This window comes from Lolium rigidum, chromosome 5 (genome assembly GCF_022539505.1).
Source record: "Lolium rigidum isolate FL_2022 chromosome 5, APGP_CSIRO_Lrig_0.1, whole genome shotgun sequence".
Classification (NCBI taxonomy): Eukaryota; Viridiplantae; Streptophyta; class Magnoliopsida; order Poales; family Poaceae; genus Lolium; species Lolium rigidum.
Window position 1 is genome coordinate 216,548,532 of NC_061512.1, and position 20,694 is coordinate 216,569,225.

A 20,694-nucleotide genomic window follows, 5' to 3' on the forward strand; every position below is an offset into this window, starting at 1 on the left:
ATTCCATATTCATCGGATCCCAACAAACACAACATGTAGCATTACAAATAGACGATCTTGATCATGTTAGGCAGCTCACAAGATCTAAACATGATAGCACAAGAGGAGAAGACAACCATCTAGATACTGCTATGGACCCATAGTCCAAGGATGAACTACTCACACATCAATCCGGAGGCGGGCATGATGATGTAGAGTCCTCCGGCGATGATTCCCCTCTCCGGCAGGGTGCCGGAGGCGATCTCCTGAATTCCCCGAGATGGGATTGGCGGCACGGCGTCACAGTAACTTTTCTCGTATCGTGGCTCTCGGTACTAGGGTTTTCGCGACGGAGAGAATAAATAGGCGAAGGGGCAGAGTCGGAGGGCGCCCGAGGGGCCCACCCCTTGGGAGGCGAAAGTTTCTAAGGAAGATATGACAGCTCGCAAATCCTTAAGAAGTAAGGAAAAACAGTTATCAGTTGAAGAGCTAGTAATTTAATCAGGGTCCATTCAGGAGATGTTGCATTAAAATGGAAAAGGACTTACAAGTTTCCCTGGAGAAGGAGCTGTGGCAGCGGCAGTCAAAGAAATATCCATCCCCCTAGAAAGGGAAGAAGCAGTCGATATCTGGGCTGTCGGGGCCGCGGCAGGGGCTGAAGCTTCGGAAGCTGCGGGATTCGGCAGAACAGTACAAGATTTGGCCCTCTTGGGCGGAGGCTCGAGGAAACCTTCGTCACTATGAAAGATTGGCGAAGTCAAACCATGATGCGGATGGCAAAGATAGGACACAATTTTGAGAAAAAGAAGCAAGAACTTACAGATCGAAAAGATCATCCTCGTCGGCAAAGCCGCCGGATGGTCTCTTCAAAGGCAGCGCCTCGGGCTCCTCCACAGCTGCATCAACAAAGGCAACGCGATCAGCGTCGTCTTCATGCATGGACCCCGCTGTGTCGCTAATATCATCGGCTGAAGATTGAGGATTGATAAAGACAGCTTCAGGATAAATTGGGTCATCATATTCATCTTTCGGGCCAGCATTTTCTTTGATATGGGATCCCTCAAGGATTGAGGAATCCCTTCTCTCGGAAGAATCGTTTGGCAGACCTTGCAAATGCTCAGGAGCTACGGGGATCTGTCGAAGCAAACGAGTAAGGACAATGGCAGTCATATTGATCAAGAGAAACAGTACAATGAAACCATGACGGAATTTTTTTTACCTCGATTGGCTGATGATCAGCATCAAATGGCGGATGGGAAGATATCAGTGGGATTGAATCTTCTTGGCTGAAGAGAGTGAGGCGCCGAACTTCATCAAGCAGTTCCTTTTCGGATAATTCAGCGATATTTATCCTAGTCTCGTCCATGGGACCCGAATACAACCACATCGGATGAGCCCTAACCATGATCGGCTGGACTCGACGCTTTAAGAACACAGCGGCTACCTCCGTGCCTATCATGGTCTGACCATCGGCTTCTTTGATCCGAAGAAATCTGTCAAACAACTTGTCGACTGCTGGTTTTTCATCGGGAGAAAGGATATTTTTCCAAGATTTCTTAGGTTTGGCTTCGAGAACATCGGAGAAACGAGGGAGCTGGGATTCAATTGTTGAAGTATCCCTAATATAGAACCGCTTCAGCCTCCACCCTTGCACAGACTCTCTCATCGGAAAGTTGAAGTAATTATCTTCTTTGCGAGCGACAAATCTAACTCCGCCAATGACAAAGGAACCACCACTACTGCTGTACCTTTTCACGAAGAAAATTTTCTTCCACAATCCAAAGTGGGGCTCAATGCCCAATAACGCTTCGCAGAGGGTGATAAAAATAGCAAGGTGAAGGATTGAATTAGGAGTCAGCTGCCACAATTGGATCTCGTAAACTCGAAGGAGGTGATGAAGGAATTTGTGGGCAGGGAGTGAAAGACCTCGATACAAGTAAGACAAGAACATCACGATAGAAACCGGCGGGGGATTGGGCCGTGAAATCGCACTCGGCGTAATCACATTCCCCTCGTCAGAAGAGATTAATCCAAGGCTCCAAGCCCTCTTTTCGTCGCGCTTTGTGGTAGTAGACACCGGCCAATCGCCGGGGATGGGTCCAGCCGTGGAGCTCGACGGTGCTGGCAGCGCCGAAGCTGGAGGAGGAACTTCTGGAGCACCTCTCCTCGACGGCTTTGGAGAAGTCTTGGCGGCGGCACCGCTGCTCGCAGCACTGGTGGCAAGAGTGGAGCTCTTCTTCTTCACCATTTTTAGATCTAAGGAGATCTAGAAACGGCGGCGGCGGCGCAGTGGTTATGGATGAAGAAGATGAACGAAGAAGAAAGAGGATGCAATGATGGATTGTGGAAAGGGAGGAGTTTGCCCCGAAAGATTATAAAGTACGAAAAACCTGAGGATTGAGCGGGCATGTGTCATTGTTTCCAATTTATTAAAAGGACCTCTTTTCATCATTGATCGCGGAAATCGAGGAGACACCTTGGTAACCGCACGCAAGTAGCAGTCACTTCCTAAAACAGAACCGTGCAGAAGCAGGATGGGCCCGTTAGGTCACGTCCTGTCAGTCAAACCGCAGCAGTGATGATGTCATCAATGATGTCATGAAAGGTGTCGACTCCGATTGAAGCGTCTAAAGAGAAACCAAAATTGTCGGGTGCTGGCGCTAAGTTGACGTGGGAGTTAGAGATCTCTGTGGTGTAACTTTTCTTCAGGTCCCCGACAACGGCGCCAGAAAATATGCTTGATGGCGTGTAACTCACACGTTCGTTGGGAACCCCAAGAGGAAGGTATGATGCGCACAGCAGCAAGTTTTCCTACGTAAAGAAACCAAGGTTTATCGAACCAGGAGGAGCCAAGAAGCACGTTGAAGGTTGATGGCGGCGGGATGTAGTGCGGCGCAACACCGGAGATTCCGAGCGCCAACGTGGAACCCGCACAACACAACCAAAGTACTTTGCCCCAACGAAACAAATGAGGTTGTCAATCTCACCGGCTTGCTGTAACAAAGGATTAGATGTATAGTGTGGATGATGATTGTTTGCAGAGAATAGTAAAGAACAAGTATTGCAAGCAGATTTGTATTTCGGATGTAAAGAATGGACCGGGGTCCACAGTTCACTAGAGGTGTCTCTCCCATAAGATAGCATGTTGGGTGAACAAATTACAATTCGGGCAATTGACAAATAGAGAGGGCATAACAATGCGCATACATGACATGATGAATATTGTGAGATTTAATTGGGCATTACGACAAAGTACATAGACCGCTATCCAGCATGCATCTATGCCTAAAAAGTCCACCTTCAGGTTATCATCCGAACCCCTCCCAGTATTAAGTTGCAAAACAACAGACAATTGCATTAAGTATGGTGCGTAATTTAATCAATAACTACATCCTCGGACATAGCATCAATGTTTTATCCCTAGTGGCAACAACACATCCACAACCTTAGAACTTTCTGTCACCGTCCCGCATTTAATGGAGGCATGAACCCACTATCGAGCATAAATACTCCCTCTTGGAGTTAAGAGCAAAAACTTGGCCAGAGCCTCTACTAATAACGGAGAGCATGCAAGATCATAAACAACACATAGGCAATAGATTGATAATCAACATAACATAGTATTCTCTATCCATCGGATCCCGACAAACACAACATATAGAATTACAGATAGATGATCTTGATCATGTTAGGCAGCTCACAAGATCCGACAATGAAGCACATGAGGAGAAGACAACCATCTAGCTACTGCTATGGACTCATAGTCCAGGGGTGAACTACTCACTCATCACTCCGGAGGCGACCATGGCGGTGAAGAGTCCTCCGGGAGATGAATCCCTCTCCGGCAGGGTGCCGGAGGTGATCTCCGTAATCCCCGAGATGGGATTGGCGGCGGCGGCGTCTCGCAAGGTTTTCCGTATCGTGGCTCTCGGTACCGGGGGTTTCGCGACGAAGGCTATTTGTAGGCGGAAGGGCAGGTGAAAGGGGCGCCACGAGGGCCCACACCACAGGCCGGCGCGGCCGGGGCCCGGGCCGCGCCGCCCGGTGTGTCGCCACCTCGTGGCCCCACTTCGACTCTCCTTCGGTCTTCCGGAAGCTTCGTGGCAAAATAGGACCCCGGGCGTTGATTTCGTCCAATTCCGAGAATATTTCTTTACTAGGATTTCTGAAACCAAAAACAGCAGAAAACAAGCAACCGGCTCTTCGGCATCTTGTTAATAGGTTAGTGCTCGGAAAATGCATAAATACGACATATAATGTGTATAAAACATGTAGATATCATCAATAATGTGGCATGGAACATAAGAAATTATCGATACGTCGGAGACGTATCAGCATCCCCAAGCTTAGTTCTCGCTCGTCCCGAGCAGGTAAACGATAACACAGATAATTTCTGGAGTGACATGCCATCATAACCTTGATCATACTATTGTAAACATATGTAATGAATGCAGCGATCAAAACAATGGTAATGACATGAGTAAACAAATGAATCATAAAGCAAAGACTTTTCGTGAATAGCACTTAAAGACAAGCATCAATAAGTCTTGCATAAGAGTTAACTCATAAAGCAATAAATCAAAGTAAAGGTATTGAAGCAACACAAAGGAAGATTAAGTTTCAGCGGTTGCTTTCAACTTATAACATGTGTATCTCATGGATAATTGTCAACATAGAGTGATATAACAAGTGCAATATGCAAGTATGTAGGAATCAATGCACAGTTCACACAAGTGTTTGCTTCTTGAGGTGGAGAGAAATAGGTGAACTGACTCAACATTAAAAGTAAAAGAAAGGTCCTTCAAAGAGGAAAGCATCGATTGCTATATTTGTGATAGAGCTTTTATTTTGAAAACATGAAACAATTTTGTCAACGGTAGTAATAAAGCATATGTATCATGTAAATTATATCTTACAAGTTGCAAGCCTCATGCATACCCGCACCTTGTCCTAATTAGCTTGGACTACCGGGATCATCGCAATACACATGTTTTAACCAAGTGTCACAAAGGGGTACCTCCATGCCGCCTATACAAAGGTCTAAGGAGAAAGCTCGCATTTTGGATTTCTCGCTTTTGATTATTCTCAACTTAGACATCCATACCGGGACAACATGGACAACAGATAATGGACTCCTCTTTAATGCATAAGCATGTGGCAACAATTAGTGTTCTCATATGAGATTGAGGATATATGTCCAAAACTGAAACTTCCACCATGATTCATGGCTTTAGTTAGCGGCCCAATGTTCTTCTCTAACAATATGCATGCTCCAACCATTAAGGTGGTAGATCTCTCTTACTTCGAGACAAGACGGACATGCATAGCAACTCACATGATATTCAACAAAGAATAGTTGATGGCGTCCCCAGAAGCATGGTTATCGCACAACAAGCAACTTAATAAGAGATAAAGTGCATAAGTACATATTCAATACCACAATAGTTTTTAGGCTATTTGTCCCATGAGCTATATATTGTAAAGGAGAATGATGGAAATTTTAAAGGTAGCACTCAAGCAATTTACTTTGTGGCGGAGAAATACCATGTAGTAGGTAGGTATGGTGGACACAAATGGCATAGTGCTTGGCTCAAGGATTTTGGATGCATGAGAAGTATTCCCTCTCGATACAAGGTTTAGGCTAGCAAGGTTATTTGAAACAAACACAAGGATGAACCGGTGCAGCAAAACTCACATAAAAGACATATTGTAAACATTATAAGACTCTACACCGTCTTCCTTGTTGTTCAAAACTCAATACTAGAAATTATCTAGACTTTAGAGAGACCAAATATGCAAACCAAATTTAGCAAGCTCTAGGTGTTTCTTCATTAATGGGTGCAAAGTATATGATGCAAGAGCTTAAACATGAGCACAACAATTGCCAAGTATCAAATTATTCAAGACATTTTAGAATTACTACATGTAGCATTTCCCGATTCCAACCATATAACAATTTAACGAAGAAGATTCAACCTTCGCCATGAATACTATGAGTAAAGCCTAAGGACATATTTGTCCATATGCAATAGCGGAGCGTGTCTCTCTCCCACACAATGAATGCTAGGATCCATTTTATTCAAACAAAACAAAAACAAAAACAAACCGACGCTCCAAGCAAAGCACATAAGATGTGACGGAATAAAAATATAGTTTCGGGGGAGGAACCCGATAATGTTGTCGATGAAGAAGGGGATGCCTTGGGCATCCCCAAGCTTAGACGCTTGAGTCTTCTTAAAATATGCAGGGGTGAACCACCGGGGCATCCCCAAGCTTAGAGCTTTCACTCTCCTTGATCATATTGTATCATTCTCCTCTCTTGATCCTTGAAAACTTCCTCCACACCAAACTCGAAACAACTCATTAGAGGGTTAGTGTACAATAATTAACATGTTCAGAGGTGACACAATCATTCTTAACACTTCTGGACATTGCATAAAGCTACTGGACATTAATGGATCAAAGAAATTCATCCAACATAGCAAAAGAGGCAATGCAAAATAAAAGGCAGAATCTGTCAAAACAGAACAGTCCGTAAAGATGGATTTTTATTGAGGCACCAGACTTGCTCAAATGAAAATGCCCAAATTGAATGAAAGTTGCGTACATATCTGAGGATCACGCACGTAAATTGGCATATTTTTCTGAGCTACCTACAGAGAGGCAGGTCGAAATTCGTGACAGCAAAGAAATCAGCAATCGCGCAGTAATCCAAATCTAGTATTCACTTTACTATCAAAGACTTTACTTGGCACAACAAAACACAAAACTAAGATAAGGAGAGGTTGCTACAGTAGTAAACAACTTCCAAGACTCAAATATAAAACAAAAATACTGTAGTAAAAACATGGGTTGTCTCCTATAAACGCTTTTCTTTAACGCCTTTCAGCTAGGCGCAGAAAGTGTGTATCAAGTATTATCAAGAGGTGAAGTATCTTCAGCGGGGTTTGTAGTTTTCTCAACCATGCATAGTATATTAGATACATAAGTTTCAGCGGCTCCCTTTTCATTAGTCTTGGGGTTGCTACTCTCATCAAACAAATTTTCAGGAACAAGCCAAGCATAGTTATTTTCTAGTGCTTCATTCATCGCTAGGAGCTTACATGGTATTGGTGCTTTGATCTCCCCACCATCATTAATATTATTAGTGTACCTTACTCTCTCCATGTCCATCTTTTCCAGGATACTAACAAAATAGGTATAAGAACCAAGCATCTTATATTTAATAAAGACCTTTCTAGCCTCTCTTGCTATACTACCAAATTCTCTAAGAAGGGTTTCTAAAACAAAATCTTTCTTTTCCCCTTCTTCCATATCACCGAGTGTAAGAAACATGTGTTGGATTATAGGATTGAGATTAACAAATTTAGTTTCCAACATGCGAACTAAAGCAGCAGCAGCAATTTCATAAGTAGGAGCAAGTTCTACCAAGTGTTTATCTTCAAAATCTTCAACGGTACTAACATGATTGAAAAATTCTTCTATATTATTTCTCCCAACTATAGACCCACGTCCTACCGGTATGTCTTTTACGGTAAAATTAAAAGGAAACATGTTGAAATAAGTAAAGCAAATATAAGTAACTAATTTTTTTGTGTTTTTGATATAGAGTGCAAGACGGTAAATAAAGTAAAGCTAGCAACTAATTTTTTTGTGTTTTGATATAATGCAGCAAACAAAGTAGTAAATAAAATGAAGCAAGACAAAAACAAAGTAAAGAGATTGGATTGTGGAGACTCCCCTTGCAGCGTGTCTTGATCTCCCCAGCAACGGCGCCAGAAAATATGCTGCTGGCGCTAAGTTGACGTGGGAGTTAGAGATCTCTGTGGTGTAACTTTTCTTCAGGTCCCCGGCAACGGCGCCAGAAAATATGCTTGATGGCGTGTAACTCACACGTTCGTTGGGAACCCCAAGAGGAAGGTATGATGCGCACAACAGCAAGTTTTCCCTCAGAAAAGAAACCAAGGTTTATCGAACCAGGAGGAGCCAAGAAGCACGTTGAAGGTTGATGGCGGCGGGATGTAGTGCGGCGCAACACCAGAGATTCCGGCGCCAACGTGGAACCTACACAACACAACCAAAGTACTTTGCCCCAACGAAACAGCGAGGTTGTCAATCTCACCGGCTTGCTGTAACAAAGGATTAGATGTATAGTGTGGATGATGATTGTTTGCAGAGAATAGTAAAGAACAAGTATTGCAGCAGATTTGTATTTCAGATGTAAAGAATGGACCGGGGTCCACAGTTCACTAGAGGTGTCTCTCCCATAAGATAGCATGTTGGGTGAACAAATTACAGTCGGGCAATTGACAAATAGAGAGGGCATAACAATGCACATACATGACATGATGAATATTGTGAGATTTAATTGGGCATTACGACAAAGTACATAGATCGCTATCCAGCATGCATCTATGCCTAAAAAGTCCACCTTCAGGTTATCATCCGAACCCCTTCCAAGTATTAAGTTGCAAAACAACAGACAATTGCATTAAGTATGGTGCGTAATGTAATCAATAACTACATCCTCGGACATAGCATCAATGTTTTATCCCTAGTGGCAACAAGCACATCCACAACCTTAGAACTTTCTCATCATCTGTCCCAGATTTAATGGAGGCATGAACCCACTATCGAGCATAAATACTCCCTCTTGGAGTTAAGAGCAAAAACATGGCAGAGCCTCTACTAATAACGGAGAGCATGCAAGATCATAAACAACACATAGGTAATAGATTGATAATCAACATAACATAGTATTCTCTATCCATCGGATCCCGACAAACACAACATATAGAATTACGGATAGATGATCTTGATCATGTTAGGCAGCTCACAAGATCCGACAATGAAGCACATGAGGAGAAGAAAACCATCTAGCTACTGCTATGGACCCATAGTCCAGGGGTGAACTACTCACTCATCACTCCGGAGGCGACCATGGCGGTGAAGAGTCCTCCGGGAGATGAATCCCCTCTCCGGCGAGGGTGCCGGAGGTGATCTCCGTAATCCCCCGAGATGGGATTGGCGGCGGCGGCGTCTCGCATAGGTTTTCCGTATCGTGGCTCTCGATGCTGGGGGTTTCGCGACGAAGGCTATTTGTAGGCGGAAGGGCGGATAAAGGGCGTCACGAGGGGCCCACACCACAGGCCGGCGCGGCCGGGGCCGGGCCGCGCCGCCCTTGTGTGTCGCCACCTCGTGGCCCCACTTCGACTCTCCTTCGGTCTTCTGGAAGCTTCGTGGCAAAATAGGACCCTGGGCGTTGATTTCGTCCAATTCCGAGAATATTTCTTTACTAGGATTTCTGAAACCAAAAACAGCAGAAAACAGCAACTAGCTCTTCGGCATCTTGTTAATAGGTTAGTGCCGGAAAATGCATAAATACGACATATAATGTGTATAAAACATGTAGATATCATCAATAATGTGGCATGGAACATAAGAAATTATCAATACGTCGGAGACGTATCATCGGGTGGTCAACTTGAGTCTATGCACGGATTGCAAGCATCCATACCTAGACTCGGGGACTACTCCCATCGGGAGCGCTGAACGCACACCCGACAAACGTGAACTCGAAGATTCCCCTGCAAAGAAGGGCGTGAAGAAATATTTGAAGAAAAGGGACGGAATGACCAGACTCGGGGGCTACTCTCATCAGGAGCGCTGGACGCGCACCCGATAAACTTTCTTGCACTCCAGGATCATGCCCGGGGACGTGATTCTGTGTAGGGTAGCGTTGTTTTGCCTTCGACAGTTAACCAGCAAAACTGGGCATGCTACTCAATATCCTTTACGCATTAAAAAATCAGCCGAATTTGAAGACCCGATGTAAATGTATCGGATGACCTATGAAGAATTGCAGAAAGCTTCGGCAGAAGAAAAAGTTCGAGTGATACAACTTGAGTCTACGCACGGATTGCAAGCATCCGGCCGTACCTAGACTCGGGGGCTACTCCCATCGGGAGCGCTGAACGCGCACCCGATAGAAGAAGATGATGTTGTTACAAGATGGACAAGAACTATCAAGAGAGAAGAACATTTGATGGAGGCACGCTTTAGTCTCTACCCGAAATATCTTCGGCTAGACACTCGGGGGCTACTGACGTGGGCATTACCCTTCGGGTAACTGTTATTGCCCTATCCTGTGTGGCCCAACTGGAGGCCCATGAAGACATCCGATGGCAAGGTGGGCCACTACGGCGGTGCCGAAAGAGATTCCTTGAAGGACAAGACGAAGAGAAACCGAACAAGGAAAGTTTAGATCTAGGGATTTTGTAACCTACTTGTACCCGGACAAATATCTTGAGACCTGACACCCTATATAAGGGCCAGGAGAGGGGCTGCCGAGGGACACAACGAATCTCAGCAACTTTAGCCACCACAAGTCTAGAGCTAGGTCCACGTACGGCACCCCATTGTAACCCGATGTTTTCATTATCAAGATCAAACAGGCAGGACGTAAGGGTTTTACCTCATCGATGGCCCGAACCTGGGTAAATCGCTCTCCCCGCTTGTCTGTTAACCGATGTCTCGTGTCAGCCTACAGGATTCCATCAACCCTAAGCCCAAATCGGAGGGCATTGCCGAGGAGTACCCTCGATAGTCGTTTTAGTGGAAAACATTAGGGAACCTTAGTGCTATATGATTATTTCTAAGTCATGTCATCCAATCTCAGTTGCAACGGATGACTAGCACAACACGAAGCAATTCTAACGGTTTGAATAACTTTTTAATTGCATCCTCAATTGCAACTCAAAATTCTCAATTGCAACTCTCTACTTGCAACTGAAAAAACCTAGTTGCAACCCAATTTGCAACTCATATGCACGAATCACGATGCAATCAGACGATGTAGAACTTGACTTAGTACCAACTTAGTTCTCAGGGTGTAGAATAAAAAGAAGGTGTATAATGAATACGTGCAGGGTGACACAAGAGCTGAAAATAAATTACAAGGAGTCGATCCAATCATATGCACTAGGAGTAGCTCTGCGTCTGATCATAGTATGGTATCCTTTGAAGAAACTGACGTATCGATCATTGTCTCTCTGGTTTCGCTTGAAGATAATAATTTCCATGTGGTGTGAATCAAGAAATTTAGGGTCTGTGTGGTTCCATAAACTTCACCGAGACACCGACCATCAAAAAAATATCATCACAACTGAGCCGAGAATGCGAGAACAGATGATGTTCAAATCCTGGCAACCATCCTGATCAACGCTTGCTACCTACTCTCTCCGTTGACGAATAAGTGTACATTTTCAATTTTTAGAACAAACTTGAACATAAAAGTAGTAACAAATGTGATATCAAATTATTAATTTTCTGGTTCCAAAACTCGGCTGGTCTCATATGGCCGACTAACCAAGGGGGGTCAGTCCAAATAGCCCAAAACCACACGTACGGCACATGTTGCTGATGTTCAGGTGGGCACATTTTCAGTTTTGTGGAGCCACAGGCATAGCGTACCTACACCATACACCAACGGGATATACTCGTACATGACGCGGGACTGTCAGTCTGTCACATACTCACATCGACGCGCCGAAATCGTCTGGCCATTTTCTCCCAACACCTCCATCAAGAGCACTCGAGGTTACTCGCCCGACCACCTGATCTCATGGAGGTAGAAACCCCAGCTCAGACACAGCGCCGCGAGCAGCAGCAACTCACTAGCGGCGACGGCGCCGCTGTCGCCGCTAAACCACTCCACCGCAACCCCCGCCTGGTCGTCAGCTTCGTCCTCATGGTCGTCGGCTCTGCGTCCAGTCCGCTCCTTCTGCGGGCCTACTTCCTCCACGGAGGCAACCGCAAGTGGTTCTCCAGCTTGCTCCAGACCGCCGGGTGTCCACTGCTGCTCGCTCCGCTCTGCGCCTCCTTTATCTCCCGCCGACGGCGCTCTGCCAACACGCCGGTTTTCCTCATGTCGCCTCGACTCCTGGCCGCGAGCGTCGGTGTTGGCCTCATGACCGGCCTGATCGGGCTTCTCTACGCCTATGGCACGGCTTACCTCCCGGTGTCCACCTCCTCCATCCTCAGCTCCACGCAGCTTGCCTTCACGGCCGTCTTCGCGCTGCTGCTAGTGCGCCAGCGGTTCACGCCCTTCTCCGTCAACGCCGTGGTGCTGCTCAGCGTCGGCGCCGTCATGCTGGGGATGAATGCCGGTGGGGACCGCCCCGCCGGGGTGTCCCTGGCGCAGTACTCCGCGGGGTTCGCCATGATGCTCGGCGCCGCGGCGCTGTACGGGCTCATGATGCCAGTCATTGAGCTCAGCCAGGGGCAGCACGCGGCTCGCACCGGCAGCGCAGTCACGTACACGCTGGTCATGGAGATGCAGGTCGTCATCGGGTTCATAGCCACGGCCTTCAGCACGGTCGGCATGCTCGTCAACAACGATTTCCATGTAAGTCTGTCAACGCGTACGGCTAGTCTCGCTGTTGTTCGGTTCCCTTACCTCGCCCGTGATAGGGGCATATGCGATGCTTATTTTTTTAATTTTTTAAAATATTTAACAGCTGCTGCCTTCACTTTTATAAATAATCATGGTTTTAATATAACATTAAACTAAAACCACAACAAACTATAAAGCGGATGGAGTATTTAGAGGACGAGTTCGGCAAACGTGGCTGTTAGAAGCGATCAATGTTTCTTTTTTTTTCCTCTTGTATTTTCACCTTCAGGAAGTTTGGGAATGGAAGAGTATTTTGATGGAGAGTTCTACATTTAGGCAAAAATGTAGAGATTTACAGGAATATCTGGAGATTATCACATCTAAAACCAGATAAACAAACGGACTAGTATTAGGAATTTTCCAGGGTTTAAGAGATTCCCCTTCGATCATCCGCAAATACAAAACAAGACCTGAAGCAACTACTCTCGGGTCTAATCCATCTCTGCAGGGTTTCCCTAAAAGCAACCATGACATCACGGATCAGCCTTGCAACGTACCACGCTTCTCATTTGGTTTGGATTCTGGGGAGAATGGTGGCCATGGATGTCGATACCCCTGCTGTGGTGCAGCCAAATCTCCCACATCTCCAAAATGAGGAAGGCATGCAAATCTTTGTGGCGCTTCGAGATCGGCAGTGAAAGCACCTTCAACACCTTACCCATAATTTAATTAAGCCAAGTAGATATGATTAATTAGGGAGAGAATGTATGGGTAGGCCAAAAAGTTTTAGCTCTAACAGCTAACCCAAAATTGGCTACCCAAATCACAACCGTGTCACCAGAACAATGGAAACTAGGACGAAAATGTGAAAACTTATCCGGTCCTCAAACTTGGTCGTAGCTGGGGTCCTGCCTCTGGCCGCGACGGGGCACCGACAATATGCCTGTGAATGAGGGTGAGGGCGAAGGTCAGGGGCACCAACGAGATGCCCGTGGATGAGGGGGAGGGTAGCGAGTCAGGGGAGACCACAGAGGCCTCCCTATATATCGACTAGGTCATGCGCTATGCCCGTGACCAAATCAAGGCCAGGAACGCCACGAGGTGGTGGGGCGGCGGTGGAGAGGCACGGCGATTTGCACAAAAATAACCCAAAAGTGAAAGAAAAGCACAAACTGACCCTCCGGCGAAACTATTTCACTCATCTAACCCTTTTGTGTGGCGCCCCTCTCATGGGCGCCACACATGCCCATGTGGCGCCCCTGCTGCCGGCGCCGCAAACCCATCCGACGTGGCTCGGCGACGCTGAGCTGGCTAGCCGATCCGACGTGGCAGACCGTGTGGCGCTGCTCTCGTCGGCGCCACACATTGAAAGTGTGGCGCCCGTGGCAAGGGCGCCACACATCCACTTAAGTTTCGGCCGCGCGCGCGCCCCCAGCCCGACCCAGTCTTCTTTCTTTCTCTTCTTCGCTTCAAGAACAGGAGGCGACCGACTCTCTCTCTCCCCCCTCTCCCCCCCACCAAATCCACCACCAAATCATCAGATCTGTCCGTGGAGATCGTTCCCAACTCGTTCCTTGAGGTAATCCCCTCCGTTCCCCTTCTTTTCATCCATTGATTTTGTGTATTTGGTTGAATGTACATGTGAAACCCTAGATGTGGATTTGGTTGATTTGAGGATGGAGATGGATTTGGTTGGATGTTAGGGTTGTTCAAGTAGGAGAAATGGTAGTATGCTAGTTTGTATGGGTAGATTATGTTGATTATGGTAACTAATGAACACATGTGTGTATGTGTTGTTCCCATTATGCTAGGGGGATGGAAAGAATTGTTCATGTTCATCATGTGGATAAGGATGCTTTCTTGAAGGGAAACATAGAGCCGGACCCGAAAGAGGTTGACTTGGTGTTTGACCTTAGCCCTAGCTTTGCGGAGGTGGTAGCACAAGTTAGGGTTGAGTTGAATTGGAATGAGCCAAATGATGGTGTTGAGCTAGAGGGAAGGCATAATGTGGGGTTTGGAATGCACACCCGTTGGAAGACAATACGTATCAACTCCGAGCAACGTTGGTCCGTTTACAAGGAGACGGTGGCCGGGTCACAAGATAAGGCTTTGGAGTTGTTCGCAACCAAGACGGTTGATGCTCGTATCGAGCTTGACCTTAACTGGCCCTCCTCCCCCGTTCGAGAGAGGAGTCCACCACCCATGAGCCAAGAAGAAGCCACCCAATCTCCCATTGTCCGATCTCCCATTGCCCAACAACCTCCGTTGGATAATGAGTATGACGAGCATGACGATGGTGATGATTGTTTCGAGATGAATGGCAACAATGTCGGTGATTTGGATAAATATTGGATGCAAGAGGAGATGGACCACTCCATTTCTTATTCCCGATGCTATGCGTCGGACTCGGATGATGATGGACCCGAAGAGGAGGTTGACGAGGATGGCTTGACGGCTAAGGAAGCCGAAAGAGCCGAGATCTTCAAGAAGGTAACCGGACGGGATATCCGGGTACCATTGTTCCGTGATGTTAGTCTTGCGGATGGAGCCGTGGTTGATGGTGGCAAAAGTTTACTTCTTGGAGCTAGGTCAATATCCAAGAGAGATGTGGAAGCTAGGACGTCTATGATCTCTAAAGGGCTCACGTTTGATACCTTCTTGGAATTGAAGATATGGTTGAAGGAGTTCTCCATATATGGTTGAAGATATGGTTGGAAGACAGCAGAGATTGAAGCGTGACGACGAGGCGTATTGAGCGATGGCTTGGACCTCAAATCGGCCTGAAACGACCACACGTGGGCTGGAAGAAGGGTGGTGGGGTCTTGGGGGAGGTACGGGAAATCGGCCATGGTGTCAAGGTGGCCGTAGCAATAATAGTGAGCGGCGTAGCAGTCAGGCAGGAGGAAATATTTGCTTGATGGCTGGATGCACACCGCTCCACCTCTTAACTCCACCGTACAGCAGCTGCTCCAAAAACAATGCCCCCAGAAGTAGCTAGAGTGAAGTGTAAGGAAACCGCAATGATGGCGCCTTCAAGAAGGAAATGGTGTGTAAACACCACCATTGCCCGCCATGACCGGAGTCAGAGCACGGTTTTCACCGACGGCTCCACCAACCCAGCTCTTCACAGGGGATAGATGTGGGATCGGGAGACCCGCCACACCCAGTCAGCTGATCACCTCCGGCGGAAGAGTAGGCCACCGCAGACCACTAACTCTTAACATCGGAGCATACACCTACAACGTGATAGAGAAGAATGCCACCCGAGAGGGAGGGAGATAGAAAACTCGCCGGCCACTGCTGATCTTAACCACGCTGCCAAGGACATCGGATCAGCCGAAATCGAGGTCGCCCCCGCCGCCGCGATTGCTTCACCAAACGCCACCCAACCGCCACCAACCACATATGCTCCCGATTTTTCAATTTCGTTTTAAATACACTTTCAAAATGTTGAAAAACTTGGACATAAAATTTAATGGGTACATCTCAAAATTATACACGCTCACAAAGTCGTTCAACGAAAACCGACAACTTTAGTGTCATGTGTCAAGAAAGACAATTTTTAGTTTAAAAAAAGGTTGTCTGCATGATTGTTTTTCTCTTTTTCACACAAGTCACAGAAAATGTCGATTTTAGGAAATATTTAATATGCGCACGTAGAACATTGGTACGTAAGCGTGAAAAATTTCGTTCAAATTTTTTTTACATTTCGAATTATATTTTCCGGTGGCAAGAATATATGCTTCCATGTGCCGAATTGAATTTATTTACATATATAAAAGCTGCAAGCTTTTGCTTGCACCAGAGCACTTGGTGCATTGTTCACGTTGATGAATAATTACCACGTGAATAGTACCATTTTTTACATTTTAAAATCTTTTTTATTTTGAATTGAACAGTAATATCTTATTGGAGCATATCTTATCCACGTTACCGCGGTAATTCTATTTTGTCGCGTTAGCTATACAGGTGCTATCTATTTTCTCGTGTTAACGTGGATAAATAGTGACCACATGAACAGTTCCACTATTTTTCTGTTTTGTTTTGATTCTTGTAGATTTATAATTTCAACAATAATTTTGTACTGGAGCATAATTCCTTAATGGTAATTCTTTGTTGTCGTGTCAATTATCTTGCAGTAGTTTTTCGCGAGGCATTATCTACTTTTTTGCGTTAATTATTTCACAGTAGTATTATGTTGGATGCTTTGGAAATCAAAATACTCACCATCCGTCGCCTCTTTTAGTCAACGAAAATACTAGTACTACATTCTTTCAGGCATTAAAAAAAAACTTGCTCTGTAGTACATCGCATCATTCAAACGTGTGTGTTGTCCTTGCTCCAGGTACTGCAGCTACGGTGTAGTACTACTGGCATATTGCCCTCTTTTCCCATTGCCATATATTCATCCGATGTTTTTTGTCTATGATATCCTCTTTTTTACCGTTTCATGTTTACCGATTCCCTATTTTCTGATTCCTTTGCTTTGATCATCGAAAATATAACTTCTAATAGCAAAGAATATCTTTATGATATTTCAAACAGGCGATTTATACTTTTATCCTTCATGTATTTTCTCGGTACATGAGTTTGACCCTTCCACATCTGCTTCTTCTTCCCGCAGTTGAGATTCATATTAAGAAAAATTATCTCGCATGTGCTTTACTTCTTCCAGCGATACCTATGGGCACCGGAAAAAATCTGAACCATGGCGCTACAATATGACTTCACGTTTTTTGATCAATTCTTCCACACGGATAATTAGTACTTCTACAATGCTATAACAAACAATCTAACACCCAAAGGCGTGGCGTGCCGCCGCGTAAAAGTTTCTGGTTTCTATAAAAGACGGGCCAAGTGCCTTTTCTCTAAAAAAAAAGGACGCTACAAACCAATTCTCACATACTACCAGGTCTAGTGACAATATTCTCGCAAAAAAAGGTCTAGTGACAATAAAATACCATAAAGAAACAACTGCCACACATGCGCGGTCCGGCAAATATAGATCGAACTCCAGGGAAAATGCTAGCTGTGTAGCTGATATCATGATTCGTGGAATATGATCGGGTACCTCCGCGATCCGCGCATAGCGCCGTTGCATATACAGTGATTTTTCTGTATCCAAGTTGATACGTACTGTATGTTTTAGGATTTTCGATGAGGTTGCAAGAAATTAAGAGGGAAGTAATAACAAAACTGAGTTTAACTCTTGAATTACGTATAAACTAGAGAGAAATGCACATACAGCGTCCACGCTATCTACTGTCCATGCATATACCATGGATTTCTATGTTTTACTTAAATATTTACAGTTGGAAGGTATTTCTTCTGCCATTTTGCATGCATGTAGTACTATGCCGAACACATGAATAGCACTCTCTCGCATCCATTAGTACATCCATTACTTTTTTAATCCTTAGATTTAAAAGGGCCATATATGTTGAAATAATCATCAAATTAATAATATGTTTAAATCTGTGTATTTATTTCAACGATATTTTTTAACTAGGCCTAAAAGAATGTTTGTTTTGAATTTTTTTGAAACCTGACTTTCGAAAAACAATGAAACCTCATGATGGGGATTTTGAAACCCAATGAATCAACACTAAAAAGTTGATGTTTCCATTATTATTTGAACTCGAAATTTGATGTTTTGTTTCATCAATATGTTTCATTGTTTTATATCAAAGGAAATTTCCAAATATTTTTGAACTATGGTGAACGAAGTTTGAAACAGTGAAACAAACTGTTTCAACAAAAAAAACTCACCACATGTTATAAAATTTTAGTACTAATTTTCATCAAATCTCAAAATTCTATTTTAAAATATTATTAAAATACAGTCAATATTAGACTTATTTCTAAGATCTCTTCACTAGGAACGCTAATACTCAGACGGTTTTCAAATTGGGCTTCTGGTTCAAAGCAACATAAGTTTGACATTTTAGAGCTAGTGTGGAAGACAGAAGTCGGCTGCACATTATATTAAATAAAGTGTAGAGGAGAGAGCATGTTATATAGCGTGCATGGTTTATTTGTCAAAAGCACAAGCTAGAGGCTTAAGCGAACTAAGAATACATTAGGAAAGCTACGCATCTGAATTTTGGGTTTATCTGTATGTTGAAATAAGTCCCTGAGTCAAAGATTTATTTGGACATGTTGTGTAGTTAGTCTTCCCGTGATACCTTGTCGGCCAACAAACGTGACTTCAATTGGTAGATATTAAAAAAATTGTCTAAACATATATTTTGATTTAATGAGAGAACAACCAAAATGCAGGCAATCCCAGGCGAAGCCCAGGAGTTCGGGCTCGGCAAGGCTGGCTATTACTTGCTGTTGGCAGGCACCGCTGTCATGTACCAGTTGTTCTTACTTGGTACGATAGGCACAGTGTTCTACGGCTCGGCGCTGCTCGCCGGCGTCATCCTGACCGTTCTCATCCCGATCACCGGGGTGCTCGCCGTTCTCTTCTTCCACGAGTCGTTCAATGGCACCAAAGGTGTCTCCCTAGCCCTCGCGGTCTGGGGATTCGTCTCCTACTTCTATGGAGAGATCCATAGCCATGCGCAACAGTCCAACAGACCTCCACATATAGGGCAGTTGGATCTTTAAATATTCATCTATATTCATTGTGGTTTTCGTCCTCTAGTTGTTGGGTAGTCCACTTCAGCAATGACAAGTTTGCTGTGTTGCTGGGTGAAAATGAATAATCGAAAGAGCAAGGTGTGCGTATGTGTTTGGCAGTTTGGGGTGAGGATGGAAAGATTAGAATGGAAACCTTTTGAACCCTAAAGTTTTGTCTTATTTCCAACTTAAATGTTTGGGTGTGCATGTCCGAAGTATTTTTGTCTCTGACATTGATTTCCTCAACACTAAAGTGATAAAAGTCTAGCTAGCTGGCAGCAAGTGTCTATTTGTTGGCTGCCAGTGTTTACTGATGCTTGTTTAAGCAATGTCCTGCCATACGTGATGAGGTTTTATCTTCTTATAGATTGCTATCACTATAAAATTTGCATGCATGTCTCAAACTAATATTTGATTGGGAAGATCCAGGAAAAATCGTGATCTCCACACCTACCCTCTATATTCTAAAATAGGAGTCTATAATGTTTTGATAAAGTTAATCTTCTCAAAATTGAATCAACTATATAGAAAAATGTTAATATTTAAAATTCTAAATTAATATTTTTAGAACATACTAGCAGCGGGTTCCAACTTTTTCTTAAATTGCAAACAAGCATGCTGGCAGCCAATGGCGTAGCCACATAGGGAGTTGTGTGGTCAATTGACCACACAGATTTTTGCCAAATCATTTATATGTTGGTATAAATTATTGAAAATATATTTAAAATAATAAAAATACATATATTTGATATCATAGACTTAAAATAATAACATAGATATCAAGTTCTAGCTCCACCACTGAGTGGCAGCGGGCCGAACTAGCCTGCAAGACTAATAATTTATTGGCAACGTGCCAGATGCACATACGACTAGTACCTGGCCTACTTATCGTGTACCGGGTATGCACGCGACAAGTACTACTGGTGCGGTACCAGCCACGGACTGGTAGTCAAAATCTACAAGTCCAAACGCGACTGGTAAGCCACTAGTGCACTAAGCTCAATCTAACATACATCATTAGTCTAATCCCCATTCTAGTGTGCACTTACTATTTTATGTTGACTGATTGTACTCCACCTGCGCCGAGCTACCAATTAATTTGGATACCCTCCACACGATCCATGCCTTCGTTCGCAAAACTTCCGCGATGGCCCCACTGCAACAAGGTCCAGCCAAACCGCTCTTCCCCTGACGGCGTCGCTGCCTTTGCGCACTACCCTTCCTTAGAGCATCTCCAGCCGCGTCTCCCAAAGCGTCCCCCAAAGGGATTTGGGGCGCGTCGAACAAAAAATACGTTCCAGCCGCGTCCCCTAAAGCCCATTTTTGTCCAGCGCGGCCCGATACGGTGTCCGGCGCCCCGAGCCCGTCCCCGTCCCACAGGGGAAGCACCGGGGACGTCGGACACAACGAAAAGCGAGGCGGGGAGTGGCGGGGCCGACTCGTCAGCGGCTCAGTGAAAAATCGTCTCCCACTCCCGCCAAATCCCGCCCCTCCCGCCATATCGCGCCTATCCCGCCGCGCATTTCTGGTATCCCCCGCCGCCAATTCATTTCTCCTTTCCCCGCCGCCGATTCATTTCTCCTTTCCCCGCCGATTCGTTTCTCCCTCCCGCCGTCCACCCGCCGCCGCTACCTTCTCCCCATTCCATGACGCCGCCGGTAGCCCCCAAGAAGATGGCCAAGAAAGCGGCCAAGAAG

At 45.1% G+C, this 20,694-nt stretch overlaps 1 protein-coding gene across 1 annotated transcript; it reads left to right on the forward strand.

The window, feature by feature from the left end:
* The first annotated feature begins 11,501 nt into the window (after positions 1-11,501).
* LOC124653750 (purine permease 3-like) lies at positions 11,502-19,307 on the forward strand. Its single transcript, XM_047192810.1, has 2 exons — positions 11,502-12,385; positions 18,653-19,307. The coding sequence occupies exons 1-2, from the start codon at positions 11,603-11,605 to the stop codon at positions 18,983-18,985; spliced, it is 1,116 nt and encodes a 371-aa protein (XP_047048766.1). The 5' UTR covers positions 11,502-11,602; the 3' UTR covers positions 18,986-19,307.
* Positions 19,308-20,694: the final 1,387 nt, after the last annotated feature.

Coding starts and splice junctions, on each gene's coding strand:
- LOC124653750 (XM_047192810.1), top strand. CDS start 11,603: ATGGAGGTAGAAACCCCAGCTCAGACACAGCGCCGCGAGCAGCAGCAA. Junction 12,386..18,652: donor TCGTCAACAACGATTTCCAT/GTAAGTCTGTCA, acceptor ACCAAAATGCAG/GCAATCCCAGGCGAAGCCCA.